Raw genomic sequence first — 21267 nt, forward strand, 5'->3', positions numbered from 1 at the left:
AAATAATGATCACACGCTGTTACCTGTGTTTTTCTTGGAGTGTTTAGTGCTTCACAGGTGAGGCTCTTGTTAGCAAATCCTTCCTTTGCCAAATGTCCATCCCTAAAAGACAAGCTCACGAGATTTTGTACAACATGTAACAGGAAATATATTCATCCTTCATCTTTCTTTCTTTCTTCCTCATTAGGAAATACTCAGGAAAACTTTGGGGAAAAAAATAAGATTTAACATCATTGTATTTATTAGGTTCCAAAACAATACACATTCACATCCTTTTGAATACAGTACATTTGGCACAGTAATAATGTTTACGATGAAATAACACTAATGAGTGGCAAGAGATTCAAATTACATCCATAAGAAAAAAATTCTGTACAAATAAATCCTCACAATAAAAAAAAAACCCTACCCCCCCCCCCAACTGAATACATTTTATATTTAGCCAGAACTATTCTGCACATAATTTAAAAAGAGGTAATTTTTAAGCCTTTTTGGAGATAATTATTTTTCACCCTATGGAGAAAAATGTATTTCCATTTTTTAAGTCTGTTTGGAAGGAAAACCAAGAAACAATTTATTCTTTATAATTATTATTATTAATAATATTTTTGGCATTTTGCACTCATTTTACAAAGAAGGAACAGAAAAGATTCTACAGAACAGGCAGAAATGTAACAGAATGTCCTTTTTTAAGAGTTATCTTAAAAAAAAAAAAAGTTCAAGGTAACAGACAGACCTTCTGATGTAAACCCAAGGCAGAGAGGATCTAACTATTTATACTGAAGAAATATCTGCCCATGCAATAGTTTCTCTCTCTTCACTTTTCTCTTAGCATCCTACCCAACACTGCAGGCACTGAGGCCTCTTGACATACGAACATTTGCTAATTATCTTCACGTTAGAAAGGGGAATACAGACTACATAGCTTGTGCACAATAGCTTTATGGGATGCTTTTATTCCTTCAAAAGAAATGCTCGGAGTTCTGTGTAAAGGCCCCTTGCTGGACAAACAGTAGTGCACGATCCCATAACTTGCCTTCCTAGCAGTCCACTCACCCATGGAAAAGAATGCCTTAGCACTGTGATCAGTTCTTGCCTGGATGTCAAAAGCTAACCGTGATGAGAAATAAGCAGAGCCAGTGGTGAGACACAAATTGACGGGCAGCTCTACAATATATTTCTAAGAGAGAAAGGAATTTAAACATTGAGATGATGCAATCATTAAGATGTTTCTGTGCTGGTACTCAGCTCCAGAAGCTAGTCTTTTCCCAGTACAAAAGATTACTGAAGATAAATTAAATTAAACTAAAGGCTTGATCCTTATTACACTTGTAGGCCAGACAACACATTAATTGATATATCATAATATTTAATATTTTGAAATAATCATAAGAATATATATAATAATTACACCTGAGTTTTAAAAACAAAACAAAATGGAACTGAATGGTGTCATCAGTAACAGGCTATGAGCAGCCAGACACAAAACTGACACAAACTAACTCATCTGCTTGAGACCAAGATTATCTCTTAAAGCCAATGATTCACACGTTGTCCACCACGATTTGTAACATTCCTTTCTCTTTCCGAGCTCTATCATGTCATAATAGAGTTGAAGAGAACTATACAAGAGATTTAGTATAGCTTAATATATGTCTACATCTTTTATAACAAAAACCTCATCTTTCTGACAGTAACTTGAACCAATACACATACAAGAGTATTGCACATGGACATTATTATAATTATTCTTTCATAGACTAACATTTTAATAGTATGCCTGAACATGCAGCAGTTGATACCTCTATATTCAATGAATTCCACAGGCCTTGCAGCAAACACTATATACAAAATCTCACCTGTACAAAAGGCAAAAAAGCTTCTTTAGTGCCACTTTGCCAATCACAAGTATATATATTTTTGTGCAGCTGGAAATCCATGTGCAACAATTAAAATGGATTCCAATGACCGCTCACTCAGTCCAGTAAAATATATAATAAAATGACCTCAGCGATACATGTACACACACACAAGGAAAAAAAAAGAAAAGAAAAAAAAGAAAAAAGAAAAAAAAAAGAAAAAAAAAAAAAGAAAAAAGAAAACAAAATCAAAACCAAAACCAAAACCAAATCACAGGATACTCCTGGAAATATAAGTACATAACACTGTTAACGTATCTACAGGAGGTAACTTCACATTAGTAATATTGTCCACATGAGTTACCATTTCAATTCATACACAAAAAATATCAATTTACAACTTTCAATAATGTCAGTTTGTGAATGTTTGATCTTCAGTTTTTTAACACATCTCCACATAATGCATGTGTAGCCTTATTTTGTGTCTTCTAAAAGCAGATTTCTCTTTAGATTTTAAAAATAAAACCCAACAAACACAGTAGTATTATGGTTTTGTAAAAGTGTGCAAAAGTAACACACTGCTGAAAAAATAAATATAAATAAGAAATTATTTACCAACTTAGCTACTATGGAAAAGGCAAATTTATAATGTTTATAATTAATTTTTTATGTAGAATTAACTGTAAACATTTGCAAGCTTGCCGTCACATTAATGGTTCATTTAAAAGGATATTAAATTTGATAACATGGATAGTACACCAAATTGTCTGAAAAACAGTAAAATGGCTATATATAGCTGAGTTAAAGTACTGTAGGCTTTTTATTCTTTAGCCCTTTAATATCTATCCATGTAGCATCTGTTTCTTACTTTAAATAAAATTTCAGATATCTTTTTGTCTCTTATTCCTAAGAGCTTCCTGTATACTGTATGAGGAAATTCACTGAAAGCCTTAATTGATGTGCTTCTTTTTCTGGATAACTTTATAGTTTGTACCTCTCCACAATAAATTAATAATTGAGGATTACACCTCCATGAAGGCAGAATTTGCTTTCCAAAGGGCATCTGAGTACAGATTTCACCATGACCACCACTGCAGAAGGAACGGTTTTCACCTTCTTAGCTTAATTATATATGATGATTACAGAATGTGGTCTGCTAAATTGCTTTGAATAGCATAGCTTCATTTTCTATGGAAAAGATGCAGTTTTGTCCTCTGGGAATTGCTATTCTCAGGAATAAAAGAAAAGTTGCAAATATATGGCAGTGTGTTACATCCACAATTTCTGATACAAAATTATTTTGCATTGCTTTGTGAGACAGAAATTAAGAGTGCTTTCAGGTCAGAAGATTAAAGGAAAAAAAAACCAATAAATACATAGTTTAACTTGGGATATGGGCTCAGGGTAAAAGAAGTAGTTCTTGATCTACTGAGTCTCAGCAATCTGATGATCTCTTCAGAATCACTTCTTGTAGCATCATTCATCTGTCAGCCTAATGTTGTCTATGGCAGTAGCTCTTCTCCAAAATAAGAGAATCCTTTAAATTCTTCTTGATTGATTTGTTTTATAATTGTCTCATCCACTAGTGTTAATACTGGTTCTTCTCGTGTAAAGTCTTGATCAAAGTTATTTACATCCCTTTTGGTTTTCTGAGAAGAAAAATACAAATAAAGTGAATGGTAAAACAGCACAATGAAATAAAAGGTGCTCTCCCTCGTCTCCAACCCCCCCTGAAAGGCTGAATTTTCTGGAATGATTGAAATAAAAGAGGAGCTACTTCACACAAATAATAACAGACATATGAGAGAAGCTACAGGAGCAAGAAATATAAATGAGTTTAGGAGAGGCCACAGAAGCAGTACTATAAATGAGGTCCCAGGGACTCGGTCTCTGACAGGCGAAGGAATAGCAGTATGATGATAAAGCAGGAAGCTGAGATTAGGACTAGTTTTAAAAAGGCTTTGGCATAGTACATGGTATGGCTGTTTCCTCTTGGATTTGAACATTATCATATCTCATTTCAGAGTCACAGAGTGAACTGATTTAAATGAATTCCCCTCCAAACATCCCAGTGTTTCAAATCTAAGTTAACAATTTCTTTATATCACTACAAGTGATATAGGTTACACTCATGTTTAAAAATCAGAGGTAAAGCTTCCAACAGCTCTTGGTCCAATACCCTTGAGCTCAACATTGGCAAGTCAGATTTCCTAATGCAGCCATATGTAATTGGGAGCACCATGCAAAATGTGAAATCCCATCTCCAGAGAAATCCACCTTAGGACTCTTCTTCATTTCAATGGCATCAGGATTTTCCCACGCAAGTCTAAAGCACCTCACTCCTTCAGAAAAGTTGGGCCAAAAGATTGCAGCTGTGAATGTTCTGGGACAAGAGGTATTAAGAGATACAGTCTTGGGGAGACTGATTTGCTGTCCTTATGACACTCACTATCTGTGACCACTTACTTGAAAAAAACACTCTAGGCCACAGCGGAAAATGTTCTCCATGGTCATTCCTTTGAACCTGCAGTGTTCACATTTTCCATGTTAGCAACACATTTCAGGCATGTACAGGTTCAGGGAATTGGAACAAACATTTTTCTTTATGCTTTCTTTCTTTTCTCTTTATGTCATGGAAACTAGTAATTACCTGGGCGATCCTTAATGGAGGCACACTGACACATTGAAAATGAGCTTTGTGTTCCTCCTGCCAATGTCTGAGATTAAATGATAGAGGAAATAGAACACCTATTTGACTTGCAAAATAAAATGATAAAATTACCAAGTCATACATCATAAAGTACATTAATATATTCTGAATGGGATGTATACCACCTTTCAATGTAGGTAAACTTTTCTATAACATATATATCTAGAAATGTATTTTATTCATCAGCTCTACTGAGACACTAAGCAGTTTTCTGTCTCCCAGTTGTAAAATTGTCACAGAAATCTTTATCTACATTATTTGTAAAAACTTCATAGATATAGGGAAATATGATATATAGGGTCTGTAAACAAAGATATAGAGTCTAAGTAAATGCAAGAGACTGTCACTTGTAAACCAAGTACTTTCTAAGTGCAGACAAACAAAAATCCACAACCTCTATCTACAGAATTCCATTAAAAGGAAAAAGATATGGACTTAACAAACATATATATATTTATATTGTTTACATTTGAAATATTTACTTTGTACATAAAGACCAGACATGAAATGTATGTGACTCACGTAACTCTGAATTGCATAAGAGGCATGAGGGACATGGCTTTGGCCTTTATGAGTTTTTTTCCAAGTAATTTGGGCAAAAAACGCAAAATAAGAATGAAATTCCATCAAAATTTTTAAAAGCATTACATTGCAACTGTGTTCTCTGCTCTGTGTGAGAACTTCTTGTTCTCCATGTCCTACCGTGGTATTTTCATGCACTCACACAATTAATTTGCCACAGGAATACTCACTAAAGCAGAAGAAGTATTTGCAAAAAATAGAATTCAAATTCAGAACTGCTGTTATATGCAAAAGAAATGTGACTACCCTCACACTTTTACCACTAACTATCAAGGGCAAATAAACTCTCGAGTAGCTGAAAACAAATAGGATATATATTATTTTCAGGTTTTCACATTGAACGTATTTGTGAAAAGTATTATTTCCTTGCTTAAGTTAAAAGAGTAAAATGACAACAAATTCCCGTATGAGGGGCAATTAATTCCCCATAGGTATTTATTCCAGAAATCACTAAGACTTGTGAAGGTGTTAGACCTTCAAAAACAGAGCACAGAAGAGTACATCTAAAAAAAGCTTCCACCAACATTGATGTATGTAAATTCTACTGATTAAAAATAATTGTGCTGCCAGTAGGGAATCCCAAACACTTCTGAAACAACAACCAAAGGTATTTGCTTAGATTTAAAAGCCTAATGTGTCTTAAAATATGACTTCAAGACCAAAGGAGGAAAGAGAAGCTTTTACTTTCTATGGTTTATAAACAATTTCGTGTAGTTTTGTCAGCATAGATGTAAATCACCCAATTTATTAACAGGACAAGCATGGAGCAATCTATGATTGCAGGGATATACTAACAGGTCTTTAACTAACCAATTGATGAAGTGAGATTAAACAAATCACAGGGAACAAAAAGGATTAAGCCAAGGTAGTGCTCATAACAAGTGCTCCTTTTCAGTAGAAAGATTTATTTGAGAAGCCCTCCTTGGCAACTTAGGCACTTTCTTCCTGAAGCTATGACTATTTTGCAAGGCCCCATTTGCTAAGACAAAACAGGTCTGGCCACATTTCTGCTACTATTTCTATTTTAATGTACTTGCACTGTGAATACTCTGTAGGCCAAGAGCATGAACCAACACACAGTTGCATCATGAGGGCTCAGGATGAAGGTATGAAGGGCTGTGCCTGTCTCCTAGCAGAGAAGCTGAGAAAAGAAGGAAGATCTGCAAGGTAAGGAGAATATATGAAAGAAACAGAGTGCAGCTATTCTCCGACTTTGAACATTAAAAAATCATGAAGATAAAAGGAAAAATGTTTAGACTGGCTGCTAAATGCATAATTTATAATGCAGTAATTAAATGAGTGGGATTCTGTTTATTTAGCCTGCAGCTCCTAAGACTCTGGGACACATTATTTTAAACTTTTCAAACTTTTTTCCAGGTAAGACTTTTCAATTTCAGATGACTGAGGAAACTACAGCACCAAGAAAGAAGAACACCCAAAACTACAGCTGTCTTGACATACACACAGAAATTCCATTAAGTTTCAGATGTTCTGTTTTTTCTCTCTAGACTACCCAAGCATCTTGTCTTCAGCTACATGAGAGAAGGGGCACAGCAGCTACCCAAGAGCTTCCGACAGTAGGTGCCAAACTCCACACTGCACTGGCAATGACCAAAAATGACACAATTCCAACTCTAAATCTCATCAGAAAGATGGCTGCTCCACCAGCAGAAAATCTCTGGTACTGAGAAGGAATAGTGACTACCTCTCATGCAGGACATGTGCTGGCCACTTGATCTTTTGTTTTTCCCAGCAGTGCAAATGCTTCCAAGGTCTCCTGTCTGAGCAGTGACTGTGTGACTTAGGAGACATGATCTGATTAGATGTAACACTTGAACTAATAAACTCATATCACTACTACCATTAAGGATGATAATTTTAAAGTCAAAATCATGTTTTGTTCTATTCAAAGAGACAAAGATATCAGAAACTATAAAAGACTATCTCTTCATAAAACACCATTTAATCAGTTTTTGTAGTTGGCCAGTACAATTTTGGACAAAGATATATTGGGTTTTTTGAGGCAAAATGCTTTTGTTTTCCCTCAGATTTCTCCACATATTTTTTAAGAGATGCTGTTAATAAGCACACATGAAACAGTGGTTTTATGAATTGTTTTTGTTTTCATTGCCATTTCAATAAAACTTATAATTTCTACCTGCAGTTAAAAACTCAAGCTTCAGAAAACCCCACTAAAATCTGCTTTTTAAGCTTTCCAGTGTTGAGGATTACCAACCTTGTCTGTCAGCGATTATTAAATTACTTTATATGAATTTCGACAGTGAAAAAAGAAATTTAATTTGATGTTTTTATCACTGAAAATACATTCAGAAAGTTAAAACTTGCTATTCCTTCCATTAATTACATAAATCAAATGTGAATGATGTCAGCCTTTGGTATCAAAAAGCCACAGAAATCCTGCAAGAAGGCACCTGACAGAGGGCGTTCCAAACCAGGGAACTCAGCAAAGCTTGGACAGCTCATCAGATGTGTCGTGAGGCCAATAGGCTCAGTAGACTCTCTTCTGCCTAATAAAGATTAAATTAGTTCTCCAGTTTGGTGATATCAAGAAGTCTCTCTCTTTAGGCTGTTACTTATTTTCATTTAATTTGCAGAAAATCGCTGAAACCCTTTCAAGTCCATTGAAAGATCAACAGCTCCCATAACTGTGCTGGCATTATCCAGCAGCTTCAAAGGCTACTCAGAGAAGGTAAAAAACAGATGGAGGTGGTGGCTAGGAAATGACACTGCCACAAAAGCCTGGGTTTTGTGTTTTAGTCTGATTGTCCTACAAATTCACAATATGCTGTTTAAATATAACTCAGGCTACTCCTATAAATATAGGAGGCTGCTGCAGCTTTTGGTGTGCGGCTCTGGAGGCACAGGGCAGCAGGAACGAGGCATGCAGCAAGAGTCACACCTTCTCATATGTGTTACATGGTATCACTCAATTTTATCCAGGATTTTGCTTCAGTAAGTAATAAGAGATTCTCATGTTTGACACAGTATCATCAAGAAGAAATTCTTCAATCAGGATAAGAGCTCAAACATTTTGTATGTACTTCATCGCTGATAAGATTTTCAGATTATCTTTATCAAGACAAATGGAAACTCAGACATCAAACCAGCTGGTTTGAAGCACAAGGTTATGTGGCTAACCTCACATGTCACTGTCCTCCCATTCACCTCTCCTTATTATGATAACAAAAACCACAGCACAGACAGAGATTGCTTTGCACCACTGATTGGATCTCTTTTCATAAAGGTGTAGTAGTTTGTAAATATTTAAGACCAACTATAATGAGGAGTCACTTTTGCACATAACTCATGCTATTTATAAATAAATTCAGTATGAATACTTAAAAGGAAATGGGCTAAGAAGCACAACACTTCAGGCCTGTCTTTCAGTTTATCCTCAGGATGCCTCTTCACAGTATTTGCATGTCCTGTATCAGTATTATTAGTATTTCCTAGCTTGTCTGATTTCAGAAGATAAGAAATACATGTTATCAAAAAACCTTTATAAGTTAATAAATTTTCTCAGCATGTTAATTGCTCTATTTGCACAGGGAAGAGCGACAACACATTTGTCATGAGCTGTAATATATTCAACTGAAGCTTATGATGATAGGAAGTCTTTTGATTCCAAGTAGCTTTTGTAAGTATACCAACATTCATTACTTCCAAGCAGAAAGTGAGATTTTGTTCTCCTAGATTATGCTTTCATTAGAGGTAAAGAACACCAGATTAAATGAAAGAAGTGGGAAACCCCCCCCCCCCCCCAACTCAATAAAGATGTTAATAGATAATGAAACAGTATTTGAAAAGCATGTCAACCTATGCAGTCTATATTTTAATCTGCTATGGAAGTTCACAGATACTTAATAAACACCAACCAAATTCACAAAATGATGGATTTTAAAAGGGATCATTTGTGATACACTAAACTAAAACCATGTTTATATAAAAATGGCATTCCCTTTCTTAGGAATTTGAAATGGGTCAACTAGGAAGGAGGAATAACCTAAACAACTAGGGGCATAAACATTTAATGACTCCACGGCCAGAATTCCAGCCTTTATATTTCACTTTTACACAGACTTCCTCAAAACCAGAGCCTCCCAAAACCACCACCACAAAACAAACAGCAAGGCAAAAAACCCTAAAGCTCTGCAGGTTTCCTGACAACCACCCTGTGTTCACAGACTGGGCAATGAACCTCTCCCAGCAGTCACTGTGAATCTGTTGTCCTCTGTGGCCCTCCTTGGGTATACTCATCACCATGAGTACACAGCACTAAAGTTACATACAGCAAAACACTGTATATATAGCAAACCTTTGTTCATAGTCTGATTGTTACACCACAACAGTTATCTCTGTACCGAACATGGATAGAGATAGATTTCACAGGAGTTTTAGGGGAGCTCAGCACCAGCTTTCCATCTGTGGTTAGTCCTTTGCTATCAAAATCCATCTTGTTCATCTTCTCAGGGCTTGCTTCCATTAGGACTCAACTGAGACACAGACCTACTGCACATTAGCTATGCAATGTTAGAATACAGGCAATTTTTGCAGTGAAAGAATTGCAGTGAAAGAATTGCAGGGAAAGAGTGCCAACTTCTGAATTCCTGCACTACATCTTCCCCTTAAGGTAGGCTTCTTCGAGAGATATAACCTCATGAGAAACAATTTTATATTTCTTCTCGGGAAGGGGAAGAAACACAGGATGAGAAAGTAATGGAACTATCATATGAAAATACCCTTCACCTGCACAACGTGAATCCTCCTGTAAACCTTATGATCTACTCTGCAGTGCAGATTTTATATGTGTGTCTCTCTAATTCACACACTGGCAAGCTTCCATTGATATCTTCAGCTGCTCTAAGGTCATGATCAGCCATATCACCTCCCCTCGTACATCTTGGCACACATCCAAGATTAGCCCATTTTCCAGTTGTGTTCTCCTGAAACTGCATTTCTACCACTATTATGGCAGAGTGACAGGAATCAGAGCTGGTGCATCTGTGACAATGTGCTGAACCACCTGCTGGTGAGTCCTCAAACACATGTGCAGAAGAATTTTGGTCTTCCTAGCACTTTGGCACAAAGGACTATCCAGACAATGGAGCTGACTTGCAAAGAGGAGGGAATAGTGAGGCAGGTTGGTAAGTCTAGGGCACATATTTCTAGAATTTCAGAGGCTTCCAGGAGACATCCACAAAATCACTGAAAAAGTTACCCAAACATAGATTAACTGGGCACTGAGGCATTTGACCAGATATATTCTGTAAAAGATCAATAGATTTACTTTACTTTCCATTTTTTAAGGAATCAGAAAGACAAGGAATAAATTAAGGAGACTGTGATGTTAGTAAATCGATGAATGATGTAATGAAATATTTCAGGACACTCTGTGTGTCCTGAAGAAATCCTGACTGACTGATTTTCTAATGTTTTATTCTGCCTACAGTCACCTACACATTTATTTACAGGAAAGTACCACATTATGGAAACCTTCCTGATGATGACATGAAAATATGCAGTATCTTGTGAGTCTGAGCCCTCCTCTACCAAGGAGCCTTGACATGTGCATTCTGATGCTAGATGCAAAGAAACATCACAGCTTGAAAGGTAGTAGCAACACATATAGTGAAAACAAAATTCTAAGACTCAGTTACACACTAAAATAGTTTGCATCACAAGCCATAGAGTAGCAATGCTCCACAGTCTTTGGCAAGACTGCCTACATTTCTGGAAACTCATGCTCTTTGATGCTCTAGTTAATTGGTTTGACATGGATGATGCATATGACAGGCTTTCATACAGCAAAATGGTATAGCAGGTCTTACCTAAGACAAATGGAGAAAGCTACAGAATGATGGTTGATTGCTAAGACTACTGAATTGTTAGAGATTATATTTTTAAGTGCAATGACTCTTTTTAAGCCTTTGCAAAGACAGAGTAAAATAAAGATGTATGTGACTTTAGAAAGCAGCTGAGGAGGCTGCCTTTTTTTTTTTTTTTTTTTTAACTAATGCACATACAAATCATAGGCTAAATAAAAGGCATTGCAGGAGTATGCACGAATGCTGACTACTTCTGCATCTCAATACATCTTCTTTCCACCCTTCTTCCAGACCCTGTAACTGCTCTTTTTGGAACACAGTTTTATTCAAAGAGCACAATATTACGTAGCAGAGTTTGTAGTGACATGACTTCAATTCTTGGTTTTGCTACCGATTTTGTTTGAGCTTGAGTAATTATTCATCTAGTTTTCTTCCTATTTTTGTTCTCCTATAGGTGGGCTGTGATATCTCTATCATTGTCTACAATCTCCTGACTGTCTTTCACTTACATGGCTTTTTGCACAGTGAGAACCCCATCTTGCTGGGAATTTGACTGTTAATGCAGACATGATGGCATAAACTCAATCTCTCTTCTCATTCTTGTCACATATAAGCACAGTCTGCCAAAGAGTCCTGGGCAGTCATGAGCTTCAAATCCTTCTTTTCTATATTGCAGACTTAAGCCAAGAGAACTGTTGTTCTGTAAGTCCTTCACAAACGTGAAGATGGCATGCAAGGAACAAGATCTGTGCTTAAGTTTTTTTGTAAATGTTTAGACTGAGTGTTCCTCTCATGCCACGGGATTTAAGCATTTGACTTCTGGAGTATGCTGTTGAGAGGACCAGTACAAGGTCTGTGCCTCCACAGTAAAAAAATCTCTTATACCAGCACAGCAGCATAACAAGAGGAAACCAGCAGCTAACGAAGTGTTAGGATTCCTTACCATTTAAAGGTGTCTTCCCTATCCTGCTACTGCAGATAAGTAGCTACACATCAGCTTCTTCAGTAGTGCATATGTCAAAGGAATAAACTTTTGCACTAGTACACTGAGCTGTGAACACACACACTGACAAATTTTTGCTGCTCATTTTGGGTGAACACCCTAGTGAGACCTAATGCTTGCATTAGCATAGAGTACTGCTAGTACAGAAAGTTCTGCATGAGAAATAAACCCAAAGCCAAAGCTCTTTTCATACTCAGTGTTTACTGGACTCCAGCTGGGATGGGGCTAGTCAGAAAAGGCCAGCCTTCAATGAGTCTTGATATTTTTTGATAAATTCCACCTTCTGATAAAGAGCCAGATGCTACTGCTTAATCCCCTGGTGTTTTTTCACTGGCTTTTACTGACATTGGAACGAGACCCAACCCAAGAATATTATATATTATTATATCAATATAAAAATAAAATATTTCTGTGTGAAATCTTCAGAATGTATGTAAGAATACAAGTGAACATAATAAGATTACTTCACTTAATGCTTTAAATAACCTTACGAAAATTGCACTGGAGATTAAAGCAGTCAGAAAGTGAAACAGAATTTGTGTTTTTCTGGGGAAGCCCAAAAGGAAAGCAGGTACACTCTGGTTGCTTATCACTCTATGCCAATGGGCACCACTTAACAATGTACGCTTAACAGATGGTTACATGGACTGAATTATTCTGTATGAAAATATTTTAGTGCTATAAAACCAAGACTTAAAAAAACTAAACAAATACTGATGGATCCCCAGTACAGAATCAAAAGAAACATAATAAAAGTTGTTTAACTTATAAATATTTGGGAACCTGGAGTGTTGGGAAATTGCTTTAAAACTACTGTAATTCTAGTGTTATGGTAATCACATCGAAAAACAGCTGCTGGAGGCACTGATGCTGAAGATAATTTTAAAAAAACCCAAAATCAGACTAACTGAATGAGAAATTCTGGGAAAACAAAACCTTGTACATTCAAAAAAACCCCCAACACTGAAATCCCTTAAAAATAACAGCTCACTTACTTCTGATTTCTCTAAGCTGCACACAGGCTACTCAAAAGCTATATACTTACATCTTGGGCAAACGTAGAGGTTGCACAAACTGCCAAGCTAGTAGAAGCTTTGAAAAAAATCAAGGTCCTTTACTTTGTTGAGGGAAGAGGCAGGAGTGTTCCAGACTTCTCTGTCCTGCCCAGCCACTGGACTGATTGGTCTGAGCTATGCTGCAGGCATAACTATGGCACTATTTCTTGCTTACAGCTGCCTACAGCAAGTTCAGCTGAGATCTTGAACTTCATTGCCTGAAAACAACCAACGCTTCTGCATCATCAGCCACCTGGTTAACACTCAAATCCAGCAGCTGAAAAGTGTAACTTCTAGGAACCATCCAAAATTCAATATTCTGATTCATGTTACCCTGTGAGAGGGGAAGCATGCAAGAAAGTGTAGGAGTTCCACCACTATGACTGTCAGTGGTAAAACGTCTGTCTCAAAAGTCCACATCCATTTTTCTTTAGTTTTTTTAAAGGATGCATGTTAACCATTTTGACAGTCTACACCATTTCTAAACTTTTCTTTGGTTTATCAACATTAATCAACACGCTGTCACTCTCAGAAGAAAGCCTACTGTCTTCCTATGCCTGAAATGTCTGCAGCAAGTTGGAAATACATCATGTGCAACGTGTAATAATGGTACATGAGGGTCTGAGGTCTCAAGATCACTCCCCAGTGTTTTGTCTAAGCAGTAACACTTCATGCAAAGGCATGCAGTATAGCCCCTTGCGTGCCCATCTGCTAAATGCTCATTGCCATGCACTGATGACTGAATGGAAATATATTATGAAACTGAAGGGACACCTCAAGGTTATTAGGCCTAAAAGTGGACCTACCTTGACATTTTCCCCATTTTGAAGGCCTTACCTTAAAGAGGGACATTCACATTGAAGCAAACTTGAAAAGAGAGAACATTTATACAAAAAGAAATTTACTTGGCCTGTAATTTCCTATGTTCCTTCTGGTGCTATTGAATGATACTGCATTTAACAGGATTTCTTCCCCACAGCGTAAAGTCATAATTCTGCATGGATGACGATACAATCTATTGTCACAAAAAAGTAGAGGCGTGCCAAAGATCCCCCACCAAAACAGTATCATGACTTCCCAACACCAGGTTAAAAAACCCTCATTAAAAAGTAAAAAAAATCTTTGACTGTTATCACTCATGTATGAAAAAGAATCTGCAATTATAGAACTTATGTTTCAGGATAACATACTGGAAAGTTTTCTCCAGAAATGTGGTCCCTCTTTAAGGATTCCAGCCATATTTCACAGTAAGCAGATGGTTGCTGCAGCAATTTGAACACACACCTCTCTAATTGAAGACTTTTTTTTGGGAGCCATTCAGTGCAGCACCTACCCACGGGGCAGGTGTGGCCTCTGCCTGTTTGCCTGCGCAAACAGCCCAGCTGCACTCTCCAGAGGTGCTGATTTGTATTTGCTACTTATTACACAGCTTCCAAACACTGTGGGCATCCAGCTTCTCATTCAGTCACAGGCAAAGGATTGCCAAAATTTTGCCAGTTTGTCACTCATTATGGGGAGGGAGAAAAGAAAATTCAGGGTGCTCAGTGACTCCAGTTGTAACCCACAATCATTGGCTACGACTAGAATTTCATGTTTGGGAACAACTTTATTTCAAACCTGTGCTGCAGTGCAAAACTGAAAGAGGACACATTGCTGGCATCCTTAAGTCAAGACTTAACAAGGGAGTTCAGGTTCACAAAGGAAACTGCATACAGACAATATGGCTCAGAGAGTGATAACTAAGGGGGGAGGGACTTCGATAATGGTTTATCATTATCTTAGAGTTACTGGAGCCGAGAAAGGTGTAATTTGAGGCTGAGAGGAAATCTGCTAACACTGAGGTCTGGTATAGCATAAGAACACTCTTCCAAGGGAAGTCCTAAGCATTCAGTCAATTTAAAAGCAGGCTGATCTTTAGCACATTGTTTTTTGACATTTCTCAGTTGTATTTTTTCACTGGCCCTTAACTTTGCCTGTGATTACCACAGAGGGGAAATTGAAGTAAGAAAAGATTAGGTGATGCAGCCTGAACCACATCGTGAGTTTCTAGAAAATGTGGTGGAGGAACTTATATATCTTGGAATTCTTGGGTCTCTGGTTTTAGCTGCTACCAACTCTCTACCCTAAGAAGTCAGAACTGAAGGAGGAACATACAATTATTCAGAAAATATTCTCAGTGGTGTAACAATAGAAACTGAAGAGGCTCAAAATGAAGGAAGTCATATTAGATGAATAGGCCAGCAGCAGCTGTTGCTCTATAGTGCAAGATACAATTCTGCAACAGACTATCCCATTCATTTTATCTCTAATGCTCTTGAGGAAAGTGATCTTTTAGAATGGAAAACCAAAAAATTATGAATGCATTGAGAAAATTAAAATAACGCATTGTTCAGTGAAAGCTGCATGTTGACAGTGAATCATTGTAATATGATTATTTTTTAAACTTCATTAAGCCACACTATGAATGGATTGCCACAGGCACTGATAAAGCCATTAGTGATGAAACTTTGGCTTAATTGCTAGAAAGAAATACATTTCGCAAACATCTGTTTTACCAGGCTTTTTATTACCCTCTGGCTGAGAGTTCTTCAGCTTTTTCATGCTGAGGACATCTTACACAGTGTCTCAAATTTTCCCAACTCTGACATGGACAACAGGGTAGATGAAAGTGGGAAGTCTGTCTGTTTGCATGCACATTTGCTAGGGTGGACAGTGAAAATTCAGTCTGGAAGGACAGGAGTGTGCCTGCAGTGAGACTGTCCTTGCTGCACAGTGCCTTACAGCTTCCTCTGTCTCACAGCTCCTTGCATCACACAGAGCCACCGTGACCAAGAAATATGAGAGTGATTTTACTCTGCTGGCCTAATTCTACAAAAATCAAAAAGAAGGCCCTCAGAGGGTGGATCTCCTATGAGGAAGGGCAAAGAGAGTTGGGGCTATTAAGCCTGGAGGAGAGAAGGGAAGGCTCCAGGGAAACCTTCTATTGTGGAATTTGAATACTCAAAAGGGGCTTAAAAGAAAGAAGGGGACAAACTTTGTAGTATGATCTGTTGCCCTAGGATGGGGGTAATGGTTTTAAACTGAAAGAGATTTAAACTAGACATAAGAAAGAAATTGCTTACAATGAGAACAGCAAAACCTGAACAGGTTTCTCAGATTGGTGAGAGATGTTCCATTCCTGGAAACATTCAAATACAGCCTGGACACGGCTCTGAGGAACCTGCTATGATTGATTAGGCTCACTGCAGAAGGGTTGGACTAGATGACCTTTAAAGGTCCTTTCCAAACCACACTATATGATTCTATTAAATTGATGCTCATATGAGGCTACCACTGACTTCAGCCAAATGAGTAACAAATTTTGAGCAGTGATTTTCCTCCAACCCTGGCAAGAGGGACTGAGATATTGCGCATCGTTTTGCCACTTGTGCACTTGTTTCTGGGCTTCGCTGGCTGATGTTGCTGACATGTCAGCAGGCCACAGGCTTACTCTGGAAAGCCTACAGTTGGCCAGATGTGCTTCCACTAATGGCACAAAGAACTTCTTGCAGGGAACTATAACAATATAAAATTCATCAATACACCTTAAAGCTGAAGCAGCAATCTGTTTCAATGACTGTTTTTAATGCGTACTTTGTTATTTGGTATGGATAGACAGAATTATCCCATCATGCCACTCAGCAGGGTCTACTGCACTTACCACCACATCAACAACTCAGGTAAGAAACTGATCTACTGCACCATTGTTTTAATTTGTAAGAGGGCAAATGCAGTTTGAAAATGGAAATAACCAACTCAACCGAGCCAGGAATATAGCCATGGAAACAAAGAAAGATGGAGAGCAGAGAATCACTGAATGTTGCCAAGGTCTTTGTGGTTCTTGGGCAATAAACTATATTGCAAACCATAGCTTGGCCTTATGGCTACGAATCATGAAAATCTCATTCCCTAAATGGAATCAAATTCTAGGAAGAATACATGCAAAGAAAAAGCTCAACGGAGCAATAAAATGCCTCAAAGGGTTTTCTGTCTCACAACAGTTGCTCTGGAGAAAAGATACCTCTCTGCACTAAAATGGTACTTATTGCATATGCAATTACATATTCATGACTGCATTCAGGGGAGAATATTATTATTCAGAAATTTTCAAGACAGGCTGTGAAGCTCTAAAAATTAGGTTTTAAGAACAGTAAAAATGATCTTCAAAAGACAATGCAAGGTCACTGGAGCTTAGATGTAACCAGTATCTTCTGCCTAGCTGCTCAAAAGTTTCCTTGATTTCTAAAGTACATGCTCCAGAGCTATGACCTTTTTTCCTACACTAGCTTAACATTTAGAATGGCTATACATGGAACAAACTCTCAGTATAGTAGACCATAGTGTACATATATATATATATATATATATATGTAAAATTAATTTTACCACTGAAAAGTCTCACAATCCTAGATTTATGAGAGGAAGAGTTGGCAGGTAACATACATCACAGGACTGAGCCCCAGTGCATTCTAATCCCTCCATATTCTCTATTCCAAGTCATTAACTGCAGAAACAAAGACCCTTCACAGCAGGTTTCAGAGCCACCAAATCTGCTTCCATTGTCTCTACCTAGGACAGCCTAGAGTGGCACTTCTGTCACTGTTTAGCAATCTAAACCTCAGTTATTTGTATGAGTTCAATGTTCAGGGCACTCTTGCAAGCCGTCAAAAAACCAGAGTTTTTCAAAATCCTTTTGGCAATTTTCACTCTAATGCTGGACACAGGAAGAAATTTCAGCTTCCAGAGCATCATTAGAAAAACCAAATATGTACAAACTAGAAAGACATTAATGGTATATTTCTGGTATAATAAGGAACATTATTATATCCATCCACTTTGTGAATGAGATTTAGAAAAAAAACCAAAACAAAATCCTGCAAAAGTCTGGCTAATAAATAGCCATGCAGTTTCTTTTCTAAGCCCAGCTGAAAAATTCAAACTTAAGGCTGCCAGAGCTGAATTGACATACCTGAATTGTGGAGAAGCACAGGCCTGACAGTGCCATGTAATATAGCTCCTCAGAAAATTTATTTCGGCAGAGAAAGGATGGTAGGTAACAGAAAAGCAAGCCAGCTGTGCTAACCAAGGAACTCTTGTGTTTTGGGGAGAATGAGGCAGAACAGAAGCAAGGTTTTTTCCACACTAGGATCTCCATGACCTCCCTTGGCAGATTATTCCATTGTCTGATGGGACCTCAGTGTCTGACCATTTTCCCTAATCACTTAATTGGTTTAGTGCCATCATTTCACATTGCTTGGAGCCCATTTTAACATATCTTATGTATTTTTTTTTTATTTTGAAAGTGTTTATGATATAACCATAAATATTCCCCCCTTAGTCATCTCATTGGTTTGTCAGAAAATAGAAGACTACCTGTGTAAATATGTGCATTCTTGCATGAGCAGAATTTTGAATGTGCATGCAAAACTCAATTTAAATGCACAGATGACTATATATGCATTGTACACTTCTTTCCCAACACATATGTACACTCACATATCACATGCAAGAATGTCTATTTTTGACTTATAATATGGCCTCTCTTTTCATAACTCTTTTCACAGAACTGGGCCTTCCTCGACACAAGATTTAAATAATTTTTTTTAATCCTCTCTCTGCATTACAAGTCACTTTAAAATAACCAACAGACCTTTATTAACATTAAAAGATGTTAAAAAACATAAAACACTCCAAACAAAGGCATTAGTTAATTTTCTTCCATAGTTATTCCATAGCTATGGAATAGTTATGCTTGTTAATCTGAATCAATGAATTTCAATGCTACACCCACCACTGAATTTAGAGAAGAACTCTCTATGTAGATTTTAAAGTAGATCTTATTTCATTAGTGTTCACCTTTTTCCCTCTTCTCACAAGTTTTCAAAGTGAGTGCAATCAGGTCTATCTTGGCAAGCATATAAAATTAGCTTTATAGCACTTGAAATTTACTGCCTTAAATTTCTTTGCTATTTCTGAAGTTGAATAATTAATAATTACATTTCATTCATGTGATCTTTCTTTCCAGCCTATATCTATTTCACATTTTACTTTCCAAGTAATACATCATTCAGTTTTAAGAGGACAAATAAAAATTTCAAGTATGATCTTGCTCAAAGATTGCTATACAACAATAACATCCAAACAACTGTAAAATTTATACACTTGGCACAAAATAGCTGATGGATCATAAACATGAATCATAAATGTGTAAGGTATGCTCAAAGTTATCAGAAAAGCTGATAAGACCCAATCACTGGGGAAGATACCTTAGAGAGAGCAGACTGAGAACATGAAAGTAATAAGGGACGCCTGTAACATAGAGTATGTATTATCTGAATTTACCACTATTAAAAAAAAAAAAGAAGAATTCAATAAAAATCCAAGCATACAGAATTTCTAGACTGCAGGAATCCAATCTGGTAGAATAAAGAAAGTTGGTAGATACAATATAGAAAGAAGTAGTATGAAAATCCAGCATTAGAGAAGTAACCTGAAGAAAAATGACCAGAAGTGTAAATAAAGATGTATAAAATCACCCTAACGATTATTAAGGAGAAAAGAGCTATCCTAAAATTATATGAATTTCAGACTACTCTGAAATAAACTGCAATCCCTACTGAAACTGAACGATTCAACTATAATACTACTGAAGAAATCAGAAAAGAGGAAAAGGAATAAAACACAGGAATTAATGAAATAGGATTGGCTTTACAATATAACAGCAGTGAAATAATTACCAGAAAGAGAAAGAAACCCCACTGAGAATGCAGAAGGCATTTATATCAGCAACGAATAAAAATACCTGATATAAGAAATGCCTCCTGACTTTTAAGGACTGCCACAGTGGGAGTACTTGCAAAAAAAGATAAAGGCCCCATAAAAATACCTATTGTCAAAGGGACTGTGCATCTTGATCTTGAAAGGAAAACAGCCAATAAACAGACTAGATGAAAGGAAACTAGAAATTAGATGCAGGCATAAAGCGAATATGATTCTGCAATAGTTCATCTTGATTTAAAAACAAAACTCTGATGAATACTGAGCAAAGCAACAAAAATTATGGTGAGATGAAAGGCCAAAATGTGAAAACAAGAAAAGACCTACACAAATGCAACTCAGCTGAACATTGACTACATCCAAGTGCAGCTATCTGAGAGCTGTGAAACCTGACTGGAAAACAGCCACAGTACTAAATAGGCTTCAGATAGATACTAAAGGAGTTAATTTGGGGTTTACACTTCTTGCAGCAGTGCAGAGACATGTACATCAGCTCAGGCACCAGCTGCAACCAGGTCACACCTCCAAAGTGGAGCTGGGCAGGGTAAGGGACTGGCTGCACCGATTCCAGATGTGGGGCTGGCTCAGGCCTCCCTCCGCCTGGACATCCGGCATTATAAGGTTTCCATTCTCCAACAAACACATTAAGAAAACTTCCCTCATGTGACATTATATCTTACTGTTACTCCTAGAAAGGAGTTCATAAGGGCTTTCCCTCCCAGCTGTCAATCCTCTTGGGCTTTTTCTGCAGAGCTACAGAGAGAGTGAGAGATTTCCCCACGAGTGGAGTCAGAGGAGCTGCCTCAGGCTCCTGTTCTGGATGGTCAGCCCCACTTTCATCATCCACACAAGGAACTAGGGGAAATGCATCTCACTGAGCTCAAAGTAAAGGCATTACATGTAAGATACTGCAATTCTTCAAAAACAGAGGGGACTTCTTCACCTCTGAATTTAGTTCAGGATTCAGAGTTGAAGCCTGTAGTTTTTATTTTGCTCATTTGTTTTGCTTTTTGGGATTTTTAATACCTTTGCAAACTATCGAAAGAAAGAAACACACGAGTACCTTGACCATAGTTACAGGCAAATCAAACACTGTAATTAGGAACGTGAGAAATCAAAAGGTGCAAATCTATCTCAAGATTTATCACAAAATTAGCCTCTTTCACCATTTAAGCACAAAAGTAACTTCACACATTCTGTGATATTTGGTTAATTGTAAGTATTTTCATTCAGAGGAAAACTAGAGTAAGTAAAGTATTTTTGCTTGGCTTTTGTATTTTCTGCAGGTGGGGCTGCTATTTAGAGTTTTGGTTTTTTTTTTTTTACTTTAAAATAGAAATACTTGGTTATTATTCAGGAAAATGGAAGTACATAAATTTATCTAATCATAATGTAT

At 37.2% G+C, this 21267-nt stretch overlaps 1 protein-coding gene across 2 annotated transcripts in view; it reads right to left on the bottom strand.

Annotated features, from left to right (window-relative positions):
* Positions 1 to 223: 223 nt before the first annotated feature.
* Positions 224 to 21267, bottom strand: part of PRKCE (protein kinase C epsilon) — a 284944-nt gene continuing 263900 nt past the window's right edge. For both annotated transcript variants that reach the window (XM_066178482.1, XM_066178483.1), the window contains exon 15: positions 224 to 3508. In XM_066178482.1, coding sequence (XP_066034579.1) covers positions 3362 to 3508 — 147 coding nt within the window. In that variant the 3' untranslated portion in view covers positions 224 to 3361. The remainder of the gene's footprint in view (positions 3509 to 21267) is intronic.

The sequence above is a fragment of the Chamaea fasciata genome, unplaced genomic scaffold (assembly GCF_029207755.1).
Source record: "Chamaea fasciata isolate MVZ Bird 193981 ecotype frontalis unplaced genomic scaffold, bChaFas1.0.hap1 SCAF_3, whole genome shotgun sequence".
Lineage (NCBI taxonomy): Eukaryota > Metazoa > Chordata > Aves > Passeriformes > Sylviidae > Chamaea > Chamaea fasciata.